Source organism: Arvicola amphibius, chromosome 7, assembly GCF_903992535.2.
Source record: "Arvicola amphibius chromosome 7, mArvAmp1.2, whole genome shotgun sequence".
Classification (NCBI taxonomy): Eukaryota; Metazoa; Chordata; class Mammalia; order Rodentia; family Cricetidae; genus Arvicola; species Arvicola amphibius.
In genome coordinates this window covers 56,103,680-56,123,292 of record NC_052053.1, presented here as the reverse complement: position 1 = coordinate 56,123,292, position 19,613 = coordinate 56,103,680, and the positions used below count along the sequence as shown (strand labels likewise).

The following is a 19,613-nucleotide window of genomic DNA, read 5'->3' as shown; positions in this document are numbered from 1 at the left end:
TAGAGCACAATCTTACAGAGGCATTTTTCAATTGAGGATCGCTCCTCAAAGATGATTCTAGCTTGTGTCAAGTTCATATAAAACTAATGAGCAGTTTCCATCCTGCACATGAGTTTCAGATCCAAATTCTAACATGACACTTAACATAACCCAAATCAACCTAGCCATTTACTCCAGGAAATGTCCTCCTTTATGACCTACATCTCCTGGCATTTGTGTGTGTGTGTGTGTGTGTGTGTGTGTGTGTGTGTGTGTGTGTGTGTGTATGTTCACATGTGTGTGTAGTGCCATCCCCAAAGTTAAAGTTGAGGGGAAATTCTGTCACCCTAAACATCGATGACCATATAAATTATTAATCAAGGTTGAGAAAGAATGCATTTGTTACCTGTGCTCAAGAACTCGGTTTACTTTTTAAACACTCCTACAAGCCTACTGTTTTGGTAAATCCTACTACTGGAACTTGTGTTCCAGCAAACAAATTAAAGCAAAACAAAAGCTCAGGGACCAGGAGAATATGGAATCAACTCAGTAAAGTAGTGACAGGGGTCTGCCAGGATTACAATATAGCTGACTACACAGACTGAAATAGGAACATGAACGTGGAGATCTTGGAAGGCAAGGGAAGAGCCTCCATAAAATCACAAGCACCGTTCTTTCTTTCTTTTTTTCTTCTTCCTTTTCTTTTTTTGAGACAGGGTCTTTGTATTATGTAGCTCTGGTTATCCTGGAACTCTCCATGTAGACTAGGCTGGCCTCAAACTCAGAGATCCACCTGTCTCTGTCTCCTGAATGCGGGATTAAAGGCATGTGCCACTATGACCAGGCTCACACAAGCACCATTTCAAGTTTGAAAAAAAAGGGGATAAAAGCAAATAACGTCAAAAGAAAAAAAAAAGATGGTGACGACTAAGGAATCTAGGAAGAGGGAAATGAAGAGAAGAATACTATTCTATGAAACAAGTACCCAAAGTTGATGCCAGACTTTCCTGTCTCGCACAAATAAATGCAACCCTTTTTAAATATAGCTCTGAAGCTAGTAAAAAAAGGTAGGTAAGCATAATGTTAAATTCTGGATGAACTGTAACAAAGTTCACCAGACCCTAATGTTAACATTCTTCTCCAAACAAGAAGAAAATGATATTCTAACACCCTAGTAGAATTAAGTTCTTATATTTAAATATTCACAACAAATATTCTATTTCTAGAGTTAACACAGGGAAGAAGTACTGAAAACATGGCTCTGGTCATACATCAAAATTTAAAGGATCATGATACATGCCTATAATTTCAGCATTCGTGAGGAAGAGGCAGGAAGGAAGATTATAAATACAGGGCCAGCCTGGGCTACATAAGTGAAATCCTGTCTCAAAACACCAAAATAAATGAATACATTTTCTTAAAATTAATTTATCACATAAAGTAAAAAAGTCTAGTTTAGAGAAGGTAGAACAGCAAGCTTGGGTAAATTCTTCTCCCTGCCTTACAAAGTACTGAGTCAAGAGATGCTGCTAAAAGTTAGTGAAACAATAAAGAGGTTCTAAGCATAATTAACCAATACCATAATTAACATAATATAAATATAGAAAACAATGAACAAAGGCTGGGGATGATATGGATCTTAAAGGTGTTCGGTTCAATCCCTAGAACTAAGGAGTTCCAGAGAAACACAAAAGAAAGAAAACATAAGGAGAAAAGCACTATAAAGACATTCAATTTTCATTTTAGGGAATCAGTAGTTACTATTTAGGATTAATTAACAGAAAGTTATCTAGGATTATGGGTATATCAACAGAACTAAAAATAAGACCAGTTAACAGTATTTGTCACCAAATAGGACTGGAAAAAAGCAGGGTAGAGGGCTTATTGTTCTTCATGCAATTGATTTGGACTTCTTCCATGTGGTTGCTTACAAATGGCATGGTTTTCTCTTCCTTTTCTCCACCTTCTTCCTGGGGCAGGTTCTGAGATTTACAGGTTGCCTACCCTAGGGTTGTTCTTTTAAACTCTAATAAAATTGTCCTTGAGCTTAAAAAGTTAAAAAAGCAACTTCTCAAAAGATTAAAACTACTTCTGTGGAGACACAACCACAAAGAAATTATTTCTATTTGTTTTAAAAGAGTAATTTGACTATACATTTTTTATGAGATATGCCCCCCATGGACCAAAACAAACAAACAAAAAACTCTACCAAATTAAATAATGAGTCTTCAAGATGGCTCAATGGGTAAAAGCACTTTCTGAGCACTCTATGTAAAAAAAAACTGGACACAGTGGCTGCATCTGTAATCACAGCTACAGTATTCACAGAGTCAAACAGGAAGCAGCAACAGAATTGCCTGAAGCTCAGTGCAGTGGCAGAAAGAACTAGAGAGACCCTGCTCAAAAGCAAGGTGGAAAAAGAGAACCAATTCCCAAAGTTTTCTCTGACCTCTACATGTGCACCTTGGTACATGAGTGCCCTCACTCTTTCACTTTCTCCCTCTTCCCACTGATATGTGGGGATGAGGGGGATAAAAATAAATCTATAATAACAGTCTTGAGAAACAGCTCAGTGATTAAGAGCACTTGTAGACCTCATAGGATCCAAATTCAGTTCCTAGCACCCATACTGAACAGCTTACAAGCACCTGTAATGCCAGTTCCAAGGGAGATGGCTCAGCAGGTAAATATACATGTTTTGTAAGCCTGATGACCTGAGTTCAGTCCCTGGAACCTACATAAATGTAGAAGATGCTTAACTCTACAAAGTTTTCCTCTGACCTCCACATGCACACTGTAGCACACACTCATGTACATACAGCATATGCACAACAATAATAAATAGTATTAAAATAATAATAAATATTTCAGTAGTCCTACTGCTAGACGCAATGCTAGGGCTGCTACTGAGTAGCCTAGGCATTACAGAAAAAGCCAAAGAGTTGCTAGAAATTTAGTACTCGAGCACAGTGTGGGGGACTGAGATGTAAAGGTGATAAAGGTAAATAAAACTGTTGTATCTGGAACTGGGAAAGATCGTATGAATACAACAAACAATTTCACATTTCTACTGTTATGTCACAGCAGGTCTCACCACGTAGCTCAGACTAGCCAGGAACTCACAATCCTTCTGCCTCAGTCTTTCAAGAGCTGGGCAAAAAGGTGTGCAGCACCATGTACACACACACACACACACACACACACAAACACACACACACACACATTCTCCCAAGACCCCCACCCAGTTTTGACCTCTGGAAAAGCCTAGAAATGACTGTCACAATAGCAAACCTTCCCACACTGAAAACAAAACTAAAACCCAGACCAAGATTACTAAGGTCATTTCCCGCCATAAGCAAACAAGTCTCCCAAGAGAAATGGCGCAATACAGGTCTGGAGTAAGAAACACTTAAAATGAACCTAGAACAGCTTATGGCAAAAGGAAAAAAAAATTTTAGAAACTCATAAGACCCTGGCAAAAGGACTTCAAGACTCCAAGGGAAAACAACAAAAAGGGGAGAAGGGTTACAAATTTAACAGATGACGACATGACAGAAACAGAGTACGACATTTGACCACCCTAACCAGGGAAAGAAGGAGAGAGAGAACCAGATACTTACTATGAGCCACCTGGTAGAAGCAGCTCTTACCACTTAAGTATTCTTGCCAAGAAAATAAACTTGAATCTCATCAAATCACTCGTTCTAATTACTAAGTTAGAGGAAATATAAAATATAAAGGAACATATTAAATAAACCATGAGGATGCAATGAAAATTACATAGAACCAATAGTCAATTTCTTTAATAAATAAATTGCAGAGTCAGGAATGGTGGCACATCTTTAATGCCAGCACTTGGGAAGCAGAGGCAGGCAGATCTCTGTGAACTTGGGGCCAGACTGGTCTACATAGTGAGTTCCAGGACAGCCAGGGCTTTGTAGAGAGACACTGTCGAAAGAAAGAAAGAGAGAGAGAGAGAGAGAGAGAGAGAGAGAGAGAGAGAGAGAGAGAGGAGAGTAGAGGAGGAGGGAGGGAGGGAGGGAGGGAGGGAGGGAAGGAAGGAAGGAAGGAAGGAAGGAAGGAAGGAAGGAAGGAAGGAAAAAAGGAGGGAAGGAAAAAAGGAGGGAAGGAAAGGAAGGAAAAGAAAAGAAAGATACACAACCAGATAAGAGTATATAAAATCAGTATATTCAAATCTTTTTTAAAATGGGAGGAGGGGCAAGGCTTGCCACCTGAACAAGCTTGAGCCCTGAGTTCCATCCCCAGAACCCACAGATGCAAGGAGAGAACCAACTCCACAAAGGTGTCCTCTGACCTCCACACATACAGCATATGAACCATGGTGAATCCACATATCATACATTAGTAATAAATAAAAACTGAAACATTTTCATAAGCAAAAAACCATAAAATGATAAACAGGTATTTAATAATACTTTTTAAAAAAAACTTGTAAAATTTTTAGGTGTGGCATCATTGTTTTAAAAAGATCTTTTAGCTCTTTCAGTGACAGGAAAATATTTTCAAATGAAATGTGTTTTGGGGGACTGGAGAGATGGCTCACAGGTTAAGAGCACTGACTGCTCTTCCAGAGGACCTGAGTTCAATTCCCAGCAACCACATGGTGGCTCACAACCATCTGTAATGAGATCCGGTGCCCTCTTCTGGCCTGCAGGCATGGAGGCTGAACACTGTGTACATAATAAATAAATAAATCTTTTAAAAAAAAAAAAGAAGAAATGTGGTTTTTTGAATTTGATTCAGAATAATCCAGGGCACCAGGAGGTGGAAGAGGTGGAACTATAAATGAAACTTAAACCACAAATTACCAGATTGAAACTGAGTGATAAGAGTGATGGGGGGGGGGGGGGCTGGAGAGATGGCTCAGTGGTTAAGAGCACTGACTGCTCTTCCAGAGGACCTGAGTTCAATTCCCAGTACCCACATGGTGGCTTACAACCATCTGTAATGAGATCTGATGCCCTCTTCTGGCCTGCAGGCATATGTGCAGACAGAACACTGTACAAAAATAAATAAATCTTTAAAAAAAAAAAAAAGACTTTACCAAGAAAAAAAAGAGTGATCTGGGGACTTATTATGCTGCTCTATTTTTACAGATGTGTATTTTGCAACATAAAATCATTTTAAAACTCTAAGCACCATGGAAAATGATTGAACAGTGATACCAGCTAAAACAAAGTATAAATTACTGATGTAAGGTTTTTTAGAAAATGGAATAAAAATGTCCAGTATTTATAAGAATATAAAATGCTTTTTAAATGTTGCAATTCTGATTATTTACAAGTTCACCTGATCTCTTAGTAGACTACACGCTTTCCTTTCTCCCCAGCCAGCAAGAGGAATAATGATTTTCAGGCATCAGAATATCCAGGCTTCAAATAAATCCAGTAAAATATACCACATATCTGAACTGTCTCATTAAAGGAAGCAAATACATTAAAAAAAAAAACTATATCACTGTAAAAGGAAACATATTTGCTTGCATTCTTTTGACATTTTTAAACTTCAGGTTTTCAGATGACAGTATGCTTTATCCTCAACAAGCAATACTCATGATAGCTGTCATTTACTAAACAATCACATCACATCTCTGCTGGGGACTAAACCAGAGACCACACACACACAAGCGCAAGCACCTATGAATGCTCTCAGGGCTGGGGGAGAGACTCAATTTAACACTGAGAATACTGCAAATAAATTTTAAGCTGGTTATGTCATGTAGATCTTTGTGAGGGCAGGCTGATGGTTCAGCACCATATCACCCCATTCCAGCTTCTCACACCCCCTGATTAGACTCAAACAGCATCTTCTCTAGATTAGTTTCCTTCCTCCCATTTATTCATGAGACCTAAGCAAGATCACTGCAACATCACTGAAACATTTCCTGTGGCTTACACATCAAAAGGTGTTTCTTTCTGTTGCTCTATCTTTCTAAATCTGCCATGGACATATTTTCATCTTAAAGTTGGAACCAGTTCACTTTAAGTCTTACTTGTCTACCAGAGCTCATACCTTCCCTGTGTAGCTCTCAAAGACTCCTTCCTTTCTCTGATCTGTGGTGGCACACACCTTTAATCCCAGAAACTGGGAAGTAGAAGCAGGTGGATCTCCAAGTTTGGTCTACAGAGTTTCCGGACAGTGAGGACTACATAAAGAAACCTTATCTCAAAAAAAAAAAATTCCTTTTTCACTGCATACCAAAACACCTCTCCCAATTGTAACTTTTCACTTGTCTTCAGAAATGCAAATACATCATGCACCCTATATAAAATATAATGTGGCTAAGTTTGCTAGAGCATCTTCACCCTCTCTGGGGTCCACAGCCTCCTGTCACATCTACCTAAAATCTAAAATCTCTCTGTAATCTATTCCTTTTCTTTACAGTGCCAAAACCTCAGATCAGGCCTTCATCTTCTGCAGCATAAACTATTGTATAGTTCCACAATCCATCAGTCTTCCTTTTTCCCACACATTCTTGTCAGTAAAAACTAGGCAACACACCTGACACATATCCACCTATAAACTCTAATGATACGTTACTATATTAATAAATTAGGAAATACAGAAGTCCTGAAACTTGTCATTAAAATAATCTTAAGGCCTAATATATTTTCCTCATGTTCCAATGGATCACTTTGCACAAACAAGGGATGCTACTGCTTGGTCACTGCTCTCTAACCTGCTGCTGTTGGTCTACCTAAAAGTCCCAGTAAGATCCCATCACAGCACTCACTGAACTCTTCAATGGCACGATCCTATGTTTTCTTCAAGTCCACATTCTGTTATGTGTGTTTGTGTGTGTGTGTGTGTGTGTGTGTGTGTGTATACTTCCTGTATCTCAGCTACACTTCTTCTCTCCCTATGATTTTTGCCAAGTCCTATCTAGAATGCCTTTGTTCATGACAGCTGCTGATTTGTATTTAACAGAACATTCTAAATAGTATATAACCAACACACAAATTCTTGGAATGTCACCTGTCTTCTCAACAGAAACAAATACATTTTGAAGATTTTTTTTTCTTTCCTTTGGAACATTCTTTTCTTAAAAAAAAAAATGTGTTTTCAGCGGAATGTGGTAGTGTAGTACTCAAGAGGCAGAAGCAGGTAGATCTCTGAGTTGGAGGCTAGCCTGGTCTACAAAATGAGTTCCAGAACAGTCATGACTATAGAGAAACCCTGTCTCAAGAAACAAAACTACAACAACAAAAATCTGGTTTCTTCTCAAGTCTTAAATGCACTAATGAAAATATAATCTGAGAAATGTGTTGTTGGTCAATTTTATTATTTGAGCATCACAGATTATAGATCTTTATGGGACCATCAATTGTGTATCAGATCCATCATGTTCTTACGTGGCACAACTGTACTTGGAATGAATGGGTATTAATTCAGTAAGAATAAAGGACATCATCTTTGTTTTATTTGTTTCTTTCTTATTTATCTTTCCATTTCCCAACAAAGTTCTCCTAAGCAAAAAAGGTGATGCAAATCCAGGGATTAGTTCCCAGAGGCCATAAAAAAAAAAGGTTAACTTTTGAAACTGCAACCAGAATTCCAGCCTGAATAAAAACTTTTACCTTCCCTGTTTCAACCTTTCTGTCATACCACACTTTCCAAAGTAGATTGCAAAGGCTAAGACTGGAAGCAAAGAGTAGCACTAGCACATTGTTCAGAAAATTCATGAAAATTCAACAGGATGATCCAGGACTCCTGCAACAGAAAGCCCAACCTCTAAGGTTTTTCTCCCATCATCCTAAGTTCTTCTACAGTCTGCTGGGCCTGGGATGGAATCACTATGATGGAAAGGGAAGAGACATAAAGAAAAGTCACATCTTAGCCCCTAGTGTCATCACAGAGCAGGATGTTTGTGCTTTGTAAGTTACAAGAATTAGCAAGTCTGCCTTCCACTTGGTAATGGGATCCCTTAAGGAACAGACCACACAGAGACCAGAGCAGAGCTATGTAAACCAAACTGCCCACCCATGCTCATGGAAGCAGCCTCACTCTCTCTACTCAGTGGGACATACATACACACAGAAACATGAAAGTAGCCATGGTCTAGAGAGGAAAAGGTTCAGTGGGAGAAGAAAAAGAAATGGTGAGAAACAGGATCGTGTACATCTATGAAAGTTTTCCAAAATATAATTTTTAAAAAGAAGCAAGGCTGCTTCTCTGTACTTGACAATAAGATGAGCTATGTCCACCTGCAAACCATAGGACTTCCATTACTATTCCTTTGAGAACTCCCTCCTTTTTTCAAGTCCCTCCTTTCTCTCAATTCAAACCTCTGCCTCTTCTGAGAAGCCTATCCTTCTATTTTGATCCTAAGTTTTCACAGATTTCATTTGTACTAAATCAGAGTTCATGAAGATACCAATTTACATCAAGTGGCACATCTGCTTTAGAAATTATTTTAAGAGTGACCAAATAAGATCTAGCAATTCTATTCATGTGTACTCACAAGAGATGAAGTACAGGCTCGTACTAAATGTTTATGAATAACATTTCACAGTGAAAAGTAGAAACAACCCAAACATCTAACAACTGATGAAGAAGGAATAAAATGTACACAATATAAACCACAATGAAAATACAAGACTCACAAAAATATAATCCTTAAAACCATTATGCAAAGGAGCAGTAACTAGATACACACGGGTTATATATTATATCATATGTATGACACAATAGGTAAATCTATAGTAACTGAAATTAGATTGATTGTCTAGGGTTAAGAGTTTGGAAGAATTGGGAGTGACTGTTAACAGTTTCTTTCTAGGGTAATAAAATGCTACAGAATTAGACCATGATGTTTACTCATGACTCTGTAGACATACTTAAAAACCTTTACTTGAAAAGATTTTATAAGACCAGGGGAGGTGCTACACACTTTTAATTCCAGCACTAGGATGCAGATGCACGTGGACCTCTGTGAGTTCAAGGCCAGCCTGATAGAGAGTTGCATGCCAGACGAGAGCACATAGAGACCCTGTCTCAAAAATAAATAAATATTATAGTATGTGAATTCCATTTTAAGAAAGCAGCTTTGAGCTGAGCGATGGAGCATGTCCTTAATCCCAGTACTTGGGAGGCAGAGGCAGGTGGATCTCTGTGAGTTCGAGGTCAGACTGGTCTACAGAGTTCCAGGACAGGCTTCAAAGCTACACAGAGAATCCCTGTCTTAAAAAAACAAAAAACATTATCGTCATGCACAAAACTCAAGTCCAAAGGGATCAAAGACCTTAACATAAAACCAACACTGAACCTCATAGAAGAGAAAGTGGGAAGTACACTTGAACACATTGGCACAAGAGATCACTTCCTAAATATAACACCAGTAGCACAAAAACTAAGAGAAACAATTAATAAATGGGACCTCCTGAAACTGAGAAGCTTCTATAAAGCAAAGGACATGGTCAAGAAGACAAAAAGAAAACCTACAGAATGGGAAAAGATCTTCACTAACCCCACATCAGACAGAAGTCTGATCTCCAAAATATACAAAGAACTCAAGAAATTGGTCATCAAAAGAACAAATAATTCAATAAAAAAATGGAGTACAGACCTAAACAGAGAACTCTCAACCGATGAATCTCAAATGGCTGAAAGACACTTAAGGAAATGCTTAACATCCTTAGCCATCAGAGAAATGCAAATCAAAACAACTCTGAGATTCCATCTTATACCTGTCAGAATGGCTAAGATCAAAAAAACTGATGACAACTTATGCTGGAGAGGATGTGGGGTAAAGGGAACACTTCTGCATTGTTGGTGAGAGTGCAAACTGGTACAGCCGCTTTGGATATCAGTATGGCGATTTCTCAGAAAATTAGGAAACAAGCTACCTCAAGACCCAGCAATACCACTTTTGGATATATACCCAAAGGTGTTCAACCATACTACAAGGACAAGTGCTCAACTATGGTCATAGCAGCATTATTTGTCATAGCCAGAACCTGGAAAAAACCTAAATGCCCCTCGACTGAAGAATGGATAAGGAAAATGTGGCACATTTACACAATGGAGTACAATACAGTGGGAAAAAAATTACATCTTGAAATTTGCAGGCAAATGGATGGATCTAGAAAACATCATATTGAGTAAGGTAATTAAGACCCAGAAAAATAAATATAATATGTACTCATCCATAAGTGTCTTTTAGACATAAAGCAAAGAAAAACTAGTCTACAGTTCACAATCCCAGAGAACCTAAACAACAGAAAGGACCCTAAGAGAGACATACATGGATCTAATCTACATGGGAGGTATAAAAAGACAAGCTCTCCTGAGTAAATTGGGAGCATGGGAATCATGGGAGAGGGTAGGAGGGGAAGGAAAATGAAAAGGAAGGGAGGGGAGCAGAGAAAAATATATAATTCAGTAAAAACAATTTAAAAACAAACAAATAAATTAGCAAGCAGTTTTGAGATTCCAAAGACCTACAAGGCCCAACTTAAGCATGCACTAGCACTAACCCCACCTGAATCCTTTTTCACATCATCACTTCACTTCCTAAAATCTTCCCCAGGGTTCATTTGCTTTGCCTTCTGCTTGCCTAAACTTGACATGACTAATACCTCTTTATCCTTTAATTTTAAGTCCAAACATATCTCTACAGTGAGGCCAGCCCCCACCACTCTATCCAAAACAGGATAGCTACTTGGTATCATCATCTCTTCAGCATCTTGCTTGCTTCATAACACAACTACAAACTTTATGTGAATTTACTCAATTTATCAATCAGGTCCACCAGACTGTTAGTACCACAAAAATAAGAATCATCTATTATCCCCCACTATAATCCCTGATGTCTATCACAGTTTCTCACATTTAAGTAATATTTTGATATCCCCAATAGTCCTATCCTAATACATATTTCTCCTTTGGTTAATATCACCACTGTCACTTACCACCCTCACTACTCTTACCCCTTTAGGGCTCTCATTCATTCTGCAATTAAAACACTCTCTCCCTAAAGCCTTCTCTTGACAATCTGTCCCGCCCCAGGAAAGCCAGTCTCACCTTCACTCCAGCACCTAGTTATTACTGGCAGCCCTGCTACTGCAGCAATTATATTGGATTATGACTAGGATTTGGGGGAAAAAAGCAGGGTGCTTTTATTTTGTAATTGTGTCTACTACTTTAGAAAGTCTTAGCACAAAAGAAAAATCTTTTCATTTTTGTACCCCTAGTACTTGCATACTATCAGGCACAGTACCACTATAATTGATATCAGCTAACATTTATTAAGTGTGTGCTTGACACATCTTGGTTCTGAAATAAGAGGGTAAATGAATTAATGGATTCCTCCAATACCAACCTCAAGGAAGTCAGTTCAATGGGGACAGCAGAATAACATATGGGCTAATGCAAACACCACAAGGCCAAAGGTGTTGGCCTACCCTGTACCTATGCCTTTAAATCTTAAAGTATTCTTTTCTCAGAGTCCATTAATGTCACGTTTCTTCAAACTCACTTAAAATACTTCCTTCCATTACTTACAACCCACTTCCTGTACTTGGTGCCTGGAAGCAATTTCTAGGATGTCACCACAAGCAATATAAAACTGCCTCACGGTTTCCTGCTGTGCATCTGCACTATCAGTTAAACTGCCCCATATTGACCACATTCCAGTCCACTGGGATCACTCAAACACTAAATAAGATTTAAACATATCTGTCCAAGAATGTCAGTTACCACTGCTCTTTTATGCCTTTAGAAAAATATCTGTTTGGCTGACAGTTTAGGTCTCCAGTAAACTACCTAAATACTGGTGACCTCTTTTTGTCGCTTGCATCTGACCTTAAGGCTATGGACTTCCACTCTCTCATGTGAAAACAATGGTTAATAAATAGCAACAGTGGACAGTTGTAAGGATTTTATGAAATGATTCACATTAAACATTACCATGGTGCCCAACAGAGACTGTTCCAGCAGCCTCAGCTTGCCAAGTCTCAACAACAGTAACACACATGCTTTATCACTGATCTTAACTCCAGTTTCACAATTACAGACAGTATGTTTTTATCAACTTTTTTTTAATATTGTGACACTGTTAAGTCTTGCTCTCCATATGAACATTAAAAGTTTGTTTTCTGTTACCTGAAGCATGTCTTTCTCTGATTATTTCTGGCATAAAATACATCTGATATTCTTAATCACTTGATAAGAAGATGTAGGACAATCACTTAAGTTCCTAATATGGGCCTGGAAATCACATTGACCCTGTGTTTACTGTTCATAATAATCCTGCAGGTCCCTTCTCCCCTAGGAAAATCCAGATTCACAGATATACTGTTTCATAGTCAGCATGAAAAAGAGCTGGAACTTGCCAGATGGTAGTAACGCATGCTTTAATCCCAGCACCTGGGAGGCAGACGCAAGTGGATCTCAGTGAGTTCAAGGCCAGTCTGGTCTACAAATCGAGTTCCAGGACAGCCAGGATGGTTATACAGAGAAACCCTGTCTTGAAAAACCAAAAAAGGCGGGGGGGGGGGGGGGGGGGGGGGGCTGGAATTTGAACCCAGATCTGATGTACACTGTCCTTGTAATGGCACAAGGTATCAGAGATAAAGAAAATACAGATTGCTTGGGGGAGTCTAGAGATTGCTCAGTCTGCCCCCACTCTCCTATCCACCTACTTACTTGTGGGGCCTGCACACTCAGCTTCCACCTCAGTCAGGTAAACACCTTGAACGCCTTGATCTGCATGATAGAATGGACAGTAGCAACCAAGGCCATTTTCTCCAATGACCTAAACTGACTGTTCTCTCACCACCAGCCCATCCATACTCTTCACTGTGGGCAGAATGGCACAACTCACTGTAAATCACAACTCCTTTTCATAACTCCTATATTCATACTCTTTCAATCTCACCACAGGTTAACATATTTCCCAGGCCTTTTTTCTTTTGCTTTTAACCACTGAGCAGTCAACTTTGAGGATCAATAAGGCCATTCTTCATACTAATTTCACACTTAATGCAATTTCATACCTTGATAAATTCCCTTACTCAAGTGCTCCCATATTACAGTGATATATTCCACAAAGCATACTTAGGAAACATACTTGTCAACATGTTCCTGTCAAGAGCATGAGCACATGACAGCTAGTCAAGTAAACTTCTGCTTGTCTATTTTAATGTCCACTAGAACACTTGATGCAGCCGGGCAAGTCTCTAACTCTGGAACAAGAAATATTAGCATCACTACACTCTCTCTGCAGCTCTGAGATGACTTTGTGCAAAGTATTTCTATGAGCTATTGACATCCAAGTTTACAGCTCTTACTTGGGAACTAGAATTTGGCTTGGAGTGCCTTTTAATACCAACAGTTCACAGACTACATCATTTTACCTCCCCAGATTTTCATATTCCTGTTTGGGTTATGTTCTAACGCCTTCCTCCTTTTTCTATAAAAATAAAAGTCATTTTAAACCTCCACATTAATTTTCTAAACAAACTTTTCTAATTTCATTCAACAGTTGTCATAGGGCTTTTAAACACAGACTAGACACCTTTGGTAAATGAGAAACCTAACTGCTGAAGAGACTGAACAGTCGGGCAAGGGTCACACTACATGGGCATCACCAGGACATGAGATGCAATGTTTGAATAATTATTAGATTTTTGCCCTTGAGGCCCTTCCTCTTCCAAACTTCCCTTGTACAATTCTCAAAATGCTGAAATAAACACATTCAACCAACTTTCCTATAAGAGATTTATGGTGTTTTGTGAATGCTGTTTTCTCAAAAAGCCTATGCTGTCAACTTTCTTTGTAAATGTCCTTAAGCAATAGAGAAAAAGTGAACATTTGCTAATGATTAGAGAGAGATAAAACATCTGGGGCTGGGGAAGGGCGTGGCCAGAAGAGGTCTTGGCTGTGAGGGGAGATACAGTCCAAAGTAACACACCCAAATTGGACCACATAAAAGTTGCATTTTCCAAAGTCAACTTCCAAGTCTAGGAAGAAGCCAACAATGTTTCAATGGGTTCTGAAGTTACAAGTATCAACAATCTCACCAGAAAAGGAAGCCTCAAACAGGGACTCCAAGTAATTGAAGGAGTGAGGGAATTGCCAGATTGGATTACAAAACCTTTTCAAAATCAGGTACTCAGTTATAACCCAAAGACATCTTCCTTCATAGACCTTGCTTGTGCGGAAACTCAAGAGGAAGAAATGGCAAAAGGCCTTCCTCTACAGGCCATCCAGCCCTTAAATCCACCAGGGCCCCCCTCCTTCTAAGAACCTCACACCACTTCTGTAATGGCTACAGGCCTCAAGCAGTCAAGTTTCAACCTCTCAGAACCTGCCACTCTCAGGGTCGCCCCAAATACACCCAGGTGGGAACTTACTTCCGGAGACCTCCTTCCTCCCAGTAGCTGTACGACGGTTTTCTGGGGTACATCCCGCAGAGGGAGCCTCCTCGTCATGTCAGCGGTTCCCTCTCTCGGGTGAGGAGAGGACATCTCATCACCCACGACCCTCCACCGCGCAAGCACCCCCGTCCCTGAACCTCCCGCATCCCCATGGCAACCATCCCCCTCCTTGCTTGACGCGTTCACGCGGGGCGCCCCTCCGGTCCCGGCAACAAGTCGCCCAGCGCGACCCGCGGCCTGCAGCTCGAGCCCGGCCTTTCCTCCCCAGCGCCCAGCCCGGCCCGGCTCCGCCCGGCGGCACTCACTTGATCCTGGAGCCCATGGTCCCGGGGCCTCCTCATGGACCGGCGGGCCCCGCTCGGCGCTTCGCTGGCCGACCGGCCTCCCTCCGGCGCTCTCTCCGCCCCTTCCTCCCTATCCTCAGGCAGGAGCGCGCCCGCTGGAGGGTGGCTCCCTCGCCGCCGCTGCTGCCGCCGCCTCCCGAGGTTAAAGTACTCGCTCCTGCCAGGAGAACGCCATGGTCGCCGGCGCGCGTACTCGGAGCGCGCCACCCGCACCGTCTCTCACACCGCCGTCCCCTCCCGGCCGCGCAGCCGGCCGCGAGGGCTACTGGGAAGTGTAGTCCGTTCTCGTGACGCGGGCCTCGGGGGCTGGAAGCGCGTAGCGGCACCTGAGAGGAATGGGTCTAGAAAGAGAAATTGAGATTTCTGTCCCACTGCTCTCTGGCAGAATCTACGCAAAACGCCCTGAAGAAACTTCCATCGTAACCCCTGAGGCTACTGAAGAATCCTTTATCCACGCCCTTGTGGAGTCCTCTTGCCAGGCCAAAACTTGGGGTGTCTGAATTTGAGGAAGGCATTTGTCCTCCCCTCACATATGCTTTAACGCAGGAACCCACAGCGACTCCACTTTCACTAAGTAAGATTTCGGGGTTATTGTCTCCTGACTTCGAAGAAAGAAGTTCACGGATCATGGAGGTTTCCCTGTAAAGAGTTTTTAAACATCCATACAGTACGAGCTTGAAAGAAAACAGAGCCTGCCCGTCCCAGGAAACAGGGTACCATCTAGCTGCCTGCCAGGTGCCGTGGATGAGTTAGAGGTGTCTCCACTCAGTTTCCAAGTTTCCTACAACTTCTAGACAAAGATAAGAGATAACAAGCAGCCAGAACTCTCCTGGTATTCCTGGCCTCCAGCAAGGACATTCTAGGAAGTTCCTCTCTCTTTTACCTGGCCTGTTTCTATCTTCTGTTCTGTTTATCCCCACCTAGCAGCTTTGGCGTAGACACGGTGTTTCCCCTCAGACCTATACCTTCCTGTGAATTCCATACAGATCTTATCTGTCACACCATCTACTTCATGCCCTGGTTTTCTCTTAACCTTTCCTATTCAGACCTATAACTCATACCTACAGGAAATCCACCTGGAAAGGTTATAGGACCTGTGATGATTAATATTCTCAACTTGACAGGATCTAGAATCATATTTTGAGAATTCCTTCCCTGGGGCCATGAAACCAATGTCTACCCCCTTTTTAGAAGGTCCCAATAACAAACCAGTGTGTAAGTCCACCAAAGTTCAACCTGGGGAACCAATGAGTTCTTTGGACTGACTTATAAAACATGAGTGAGGGTTGCTTGCTGGAGTAAGCTGCACTAGAAAGTGCCCACCCTGGTGTGAGTGATAGCTTTCCCGTAAACATATATATAATTTTCTTTAGATAACTCCTATAGTCTACTACAGTCTGTGTACTCCAACGCTGCCCCCAAAGGCCCAGTGCAATGTGCAGTCAGAGTAGATTGCATACAAATGGCTGAGAGGAGCAGGTGGCCCTCCCAGCCCTCCTACTCTGAGGAACTGCTAACAGTCATCAGGCTTGTTCTTGATCGTTTGCAAGCAGGCACAGCTGATGTGAAGATGGAAACTATTTTGCTGGGAAGACCAGGTTCTACAACCAATCAGTGGAGTGAGAAAGCTCTGGGAATATGAGGGTGCTCCCAGATTTGTTTAATTCAGGAGGATGGTCCTATTCCATGGGGTGAATTTAAAGGAAAAGGAAAGCTACAGGGCAGCTTTTGTCTCTCTCTGCTCCCTGGCTGTGGATTTCTTGTGAGCAGCTGCCTCATGTTCCTGCTGCAATGCCTTCCCCACCATGTTATACTGTACCCTCAAACTGTGAGCCAAATCAAACCTTTCCTGAGTTGGTGGTGGTTTTTGGTTTCTTTCTTTGTTTTGTTTTGAGACAGTGTCTCACTATCCAGCCCTGGTTGGCCAGGAACTCACAGAGATCCACCTGCCTCTGCTTCCTGAGTGCTGGCGCTAAAGGCATACACTACATCTGGCCTTAAAGGCATGCGCCACCACCTCTGGCGCTAAAGGCATGCACCACCATATCTGGCACTAAAGACGTGCACCACCACATCTTGCCTTAAATTGCTTTTGTCACAAGAAAAGTAATACAGGATCTGTGGGCTGGCTCAGCAAAGGCCCCTGCTTCCTTTAGTGGTCATTATGAAGACCCCAGTACTGAAACTTTCTCTGATCACAACAGTCCCTGCCAAACATTAATAAAAGAGAAAATATTTGAGAGCCAGAATCATCAAGCTACTACCTGTCCCTGCCAGGCCCCAAAAGACTCGCTTTCATGAACCCCAGTTTCATATCCTCTAGGCCTGGATGGACCACAAAGGAGAAAATAGTGACAGATTCATTTATTGTTGGCATGAGTGCATGCCCTTTATGAATTAGGCACAGTATTCCCCAAGCTGGTTCATGCCAATTCTCATGAAACTCCTGGGAATGTGCCCTCCCAATTTGCAAAGAGGAAACTGAGGCATATTCCCCAGGTGATACAGCTAACCACTAGTGAAGCCAAGATCAACATCAGTGTTGAATAATTCCAGACACATGACGGACCTACTCATTCTTGAGGATGACACTCTTGAACACAAGTCAGAAGATGCCATAAGTTCACAGGGTCCCTTTTGGTACTGGGCTTTTCCTTTTTCTTCCTTGCCTCCTTCAATTTCCTCTTTTGAAATGCCGTTCATCCCTTCTACCATTTTAACCCTTATTCATCCATAAAAGTATCTCCCATTTTACACGTATCTCATAATCACTACAGTAACATCCTAGCCCTCAGCCAGGCAGGGAGGAAAGAAAACACAATGGAGAAAAACTTCTTCTTTGAGAGTTACCACCTGTTAAAAAATAAGATCTCCCTTTTGTCTATGCCTTGAGGTTGTTGAAAGTCAAAGGGTGAACTTTTTCAAATAAAAAAATAAATGAAATGTCCAAACTGCCATTTCGAATTCAAAGTCTTTGCACCCAGACAACAACACCACCTTATAAACACCCCCAGGAGCAGTGTTCTGCTAGACAGGCGGGGCCTCCACAAAAAACTCACTGTGTTTGCTATGAAACCTCTCCAAGGAACAGCTGTTATCAAGATCTCTCGAATGATCAGTCAGTTCAAAAGCTCTGTGCAGGAGACTATAAATAAAACAAAGTTATTTGGTGGAGGGCAAAAGTTGGCTGCTTTTCAAAGAAGACTGAAGCCAACCTGGCCACAAAAATGTCTGAGTGCCTACTGGGTGGTTGTGTGTGTGTGTGTATATGTGATATGTCTATGTTGTGTGTTGCAAGGGGTGGCAAAAAGTGGGGCTTACGTATCTGCCCAGGTGGCCTCTAGACAACAGGGTGGTCTGGGGAAAGTGCACAGAGTGGGAGTTGGGAGTCTGGCCTGTCATGCTGTTTGCAGCCCTGTGAATTTAAGCAAATATTGGGCAATCATCTGTTTCCACTTCCTTCTCTGTAAAAAGGGTAGAGAGGATGAGGAGGTGCTCAATTCATAAGACAGCCCATGATATAGGAGCCAACAGTACAGGAATTTGAACCAGGCTACCTGGATTTGAATCTCACTTCTACCTCTTACAACATATGTGAACTTGGACTAGTTTTATCGAATCTCTCAATATCTTTTTTTAATATTTATTTATTTATTATGTATACAATATTCTGTCTATTGTATGCCTGCAGGCCAGAAGAGGGCACCAGACCTCATTACAGATGGTTGCGAGCCACCATGTGGTTGCTGGGAATTGAACTCAGGACCTTTGGAAGAGCAGGCAATGTTCTTAACCGCTGAGCCATCTCTCCAGCCCCCTATCTCTCAATATCTTAATTCTTTATAAAATGAGAGTGATAATAATATCCTATAGTAAGTGATAATGAGAATTAAATTAGTGACAATAAAGTATGAAGTGACTAGCATGTAGTAAACACTCAAAAATTATTGGCAACTAGTATGTACAAAACTCTAAGTGCAGTTTAATGTTTATTGTCATTTGTTAGTTTGCTTGATTGCATTGCTGGGCAATAAACTCAGGGTCTAATACTTACAAGCACTCTATTCCCAAGTTATACCCCTCGCCCTGACATTTATTATTAATAGCAATAAGCATAATAAGGATTGGGAGAATAGTTCTTAGTAAACTGCTTACTTGGCAAGCATGAGGACTTTAGTGCGATTCGCAGGATCCATGTTTAAACAACAACAAAAAAGTACGTGTCAAGCGTAAAATGTGCTGGGGAGGAAAGCCTGGCCATTCCCTAGAGCTGGATACTTTCTTTTTGAGACCATGTCTCAAAAAATGTGGATGGTGCCTTCGGAATGACATTTGAGGTCACCCTTTAACCTACCACACACATGCACACACGCATGCATGCACGCCTTTGGACACACATGCTCACACACAGAGAAACATAATAGTTCTGTTCTTGTGTTCAGGATCCACGAATTCATAACCCTCCTTTACAGTTTATATTCTGTTGGTTTCAATTCAATTCAACTGTAAAGAATAGAAATCAGAAATCACAGTAACTGAAACAAAAAGTAAAATTTATTTCTTTTTCATGTAAGGTGTAGAGATGAATATTACAGAGCTAAGATTCCTTATCATCAGTGCTCTAGAATTCCATCTTGCTGCTCTCAGTCTACAAACACATCTTCCACCTTATCATCCAGGCTGGCTACTTGAACTTGAGCTATCACCCTGCAACCCATGATGGAGGAGGGTCACCTGTCTATGTGTTACTTTCATTGGTTAATAAAGAAACTGACTTGGCCCTTTAATAGGACAGAAAATTAGGTAGACGGAGTAGACAGAACAGAATTGTGGGAGAAAGAAAGCAGAGTCAGGCAGATGCCTCAGGCAGTCGCCATGACTCTCCTCTCCA

The 19,613-nt window shown here is 41.2% G+C and overlaps 1 protein-coding gene across 10 annotated transcripts in view; it reads right to left on the bottom strand.

Moving 5' to 3' along the window:
- The window catches only part of Dennd1a (DENN domain containing 1A), a 533,475-nt gene extending 518,530 nt beyond the window's left edge, over positions 1-14,945 (bottom strand). For 5 of the 10 annotated variants that reach the window (XM_038335850.2, XM_038335853.2, XM_038335856.2 and 2 more), the window contains exon 1: positions 14,684-14,945. In XM_038335850.2, coding sequence (XP_038191778.1) covers positions 14,684-14,700 — 17 coding nt within the window. In that variant the 5' untranslated portion in view covers positions 14,701-14,945. Of the gene's footprint in view, positions 1-14,354; positions 14,449-14,683 lie in introns of those variants that run through there. The other 5 variants (XM_038335860.2, XM_038335849.2, XM_038335859.1 and 2 more) reach the window with 2 other exon arrangements.
- Positions 14,946-19,613: the final 4,668 nt, after the last annotated feature.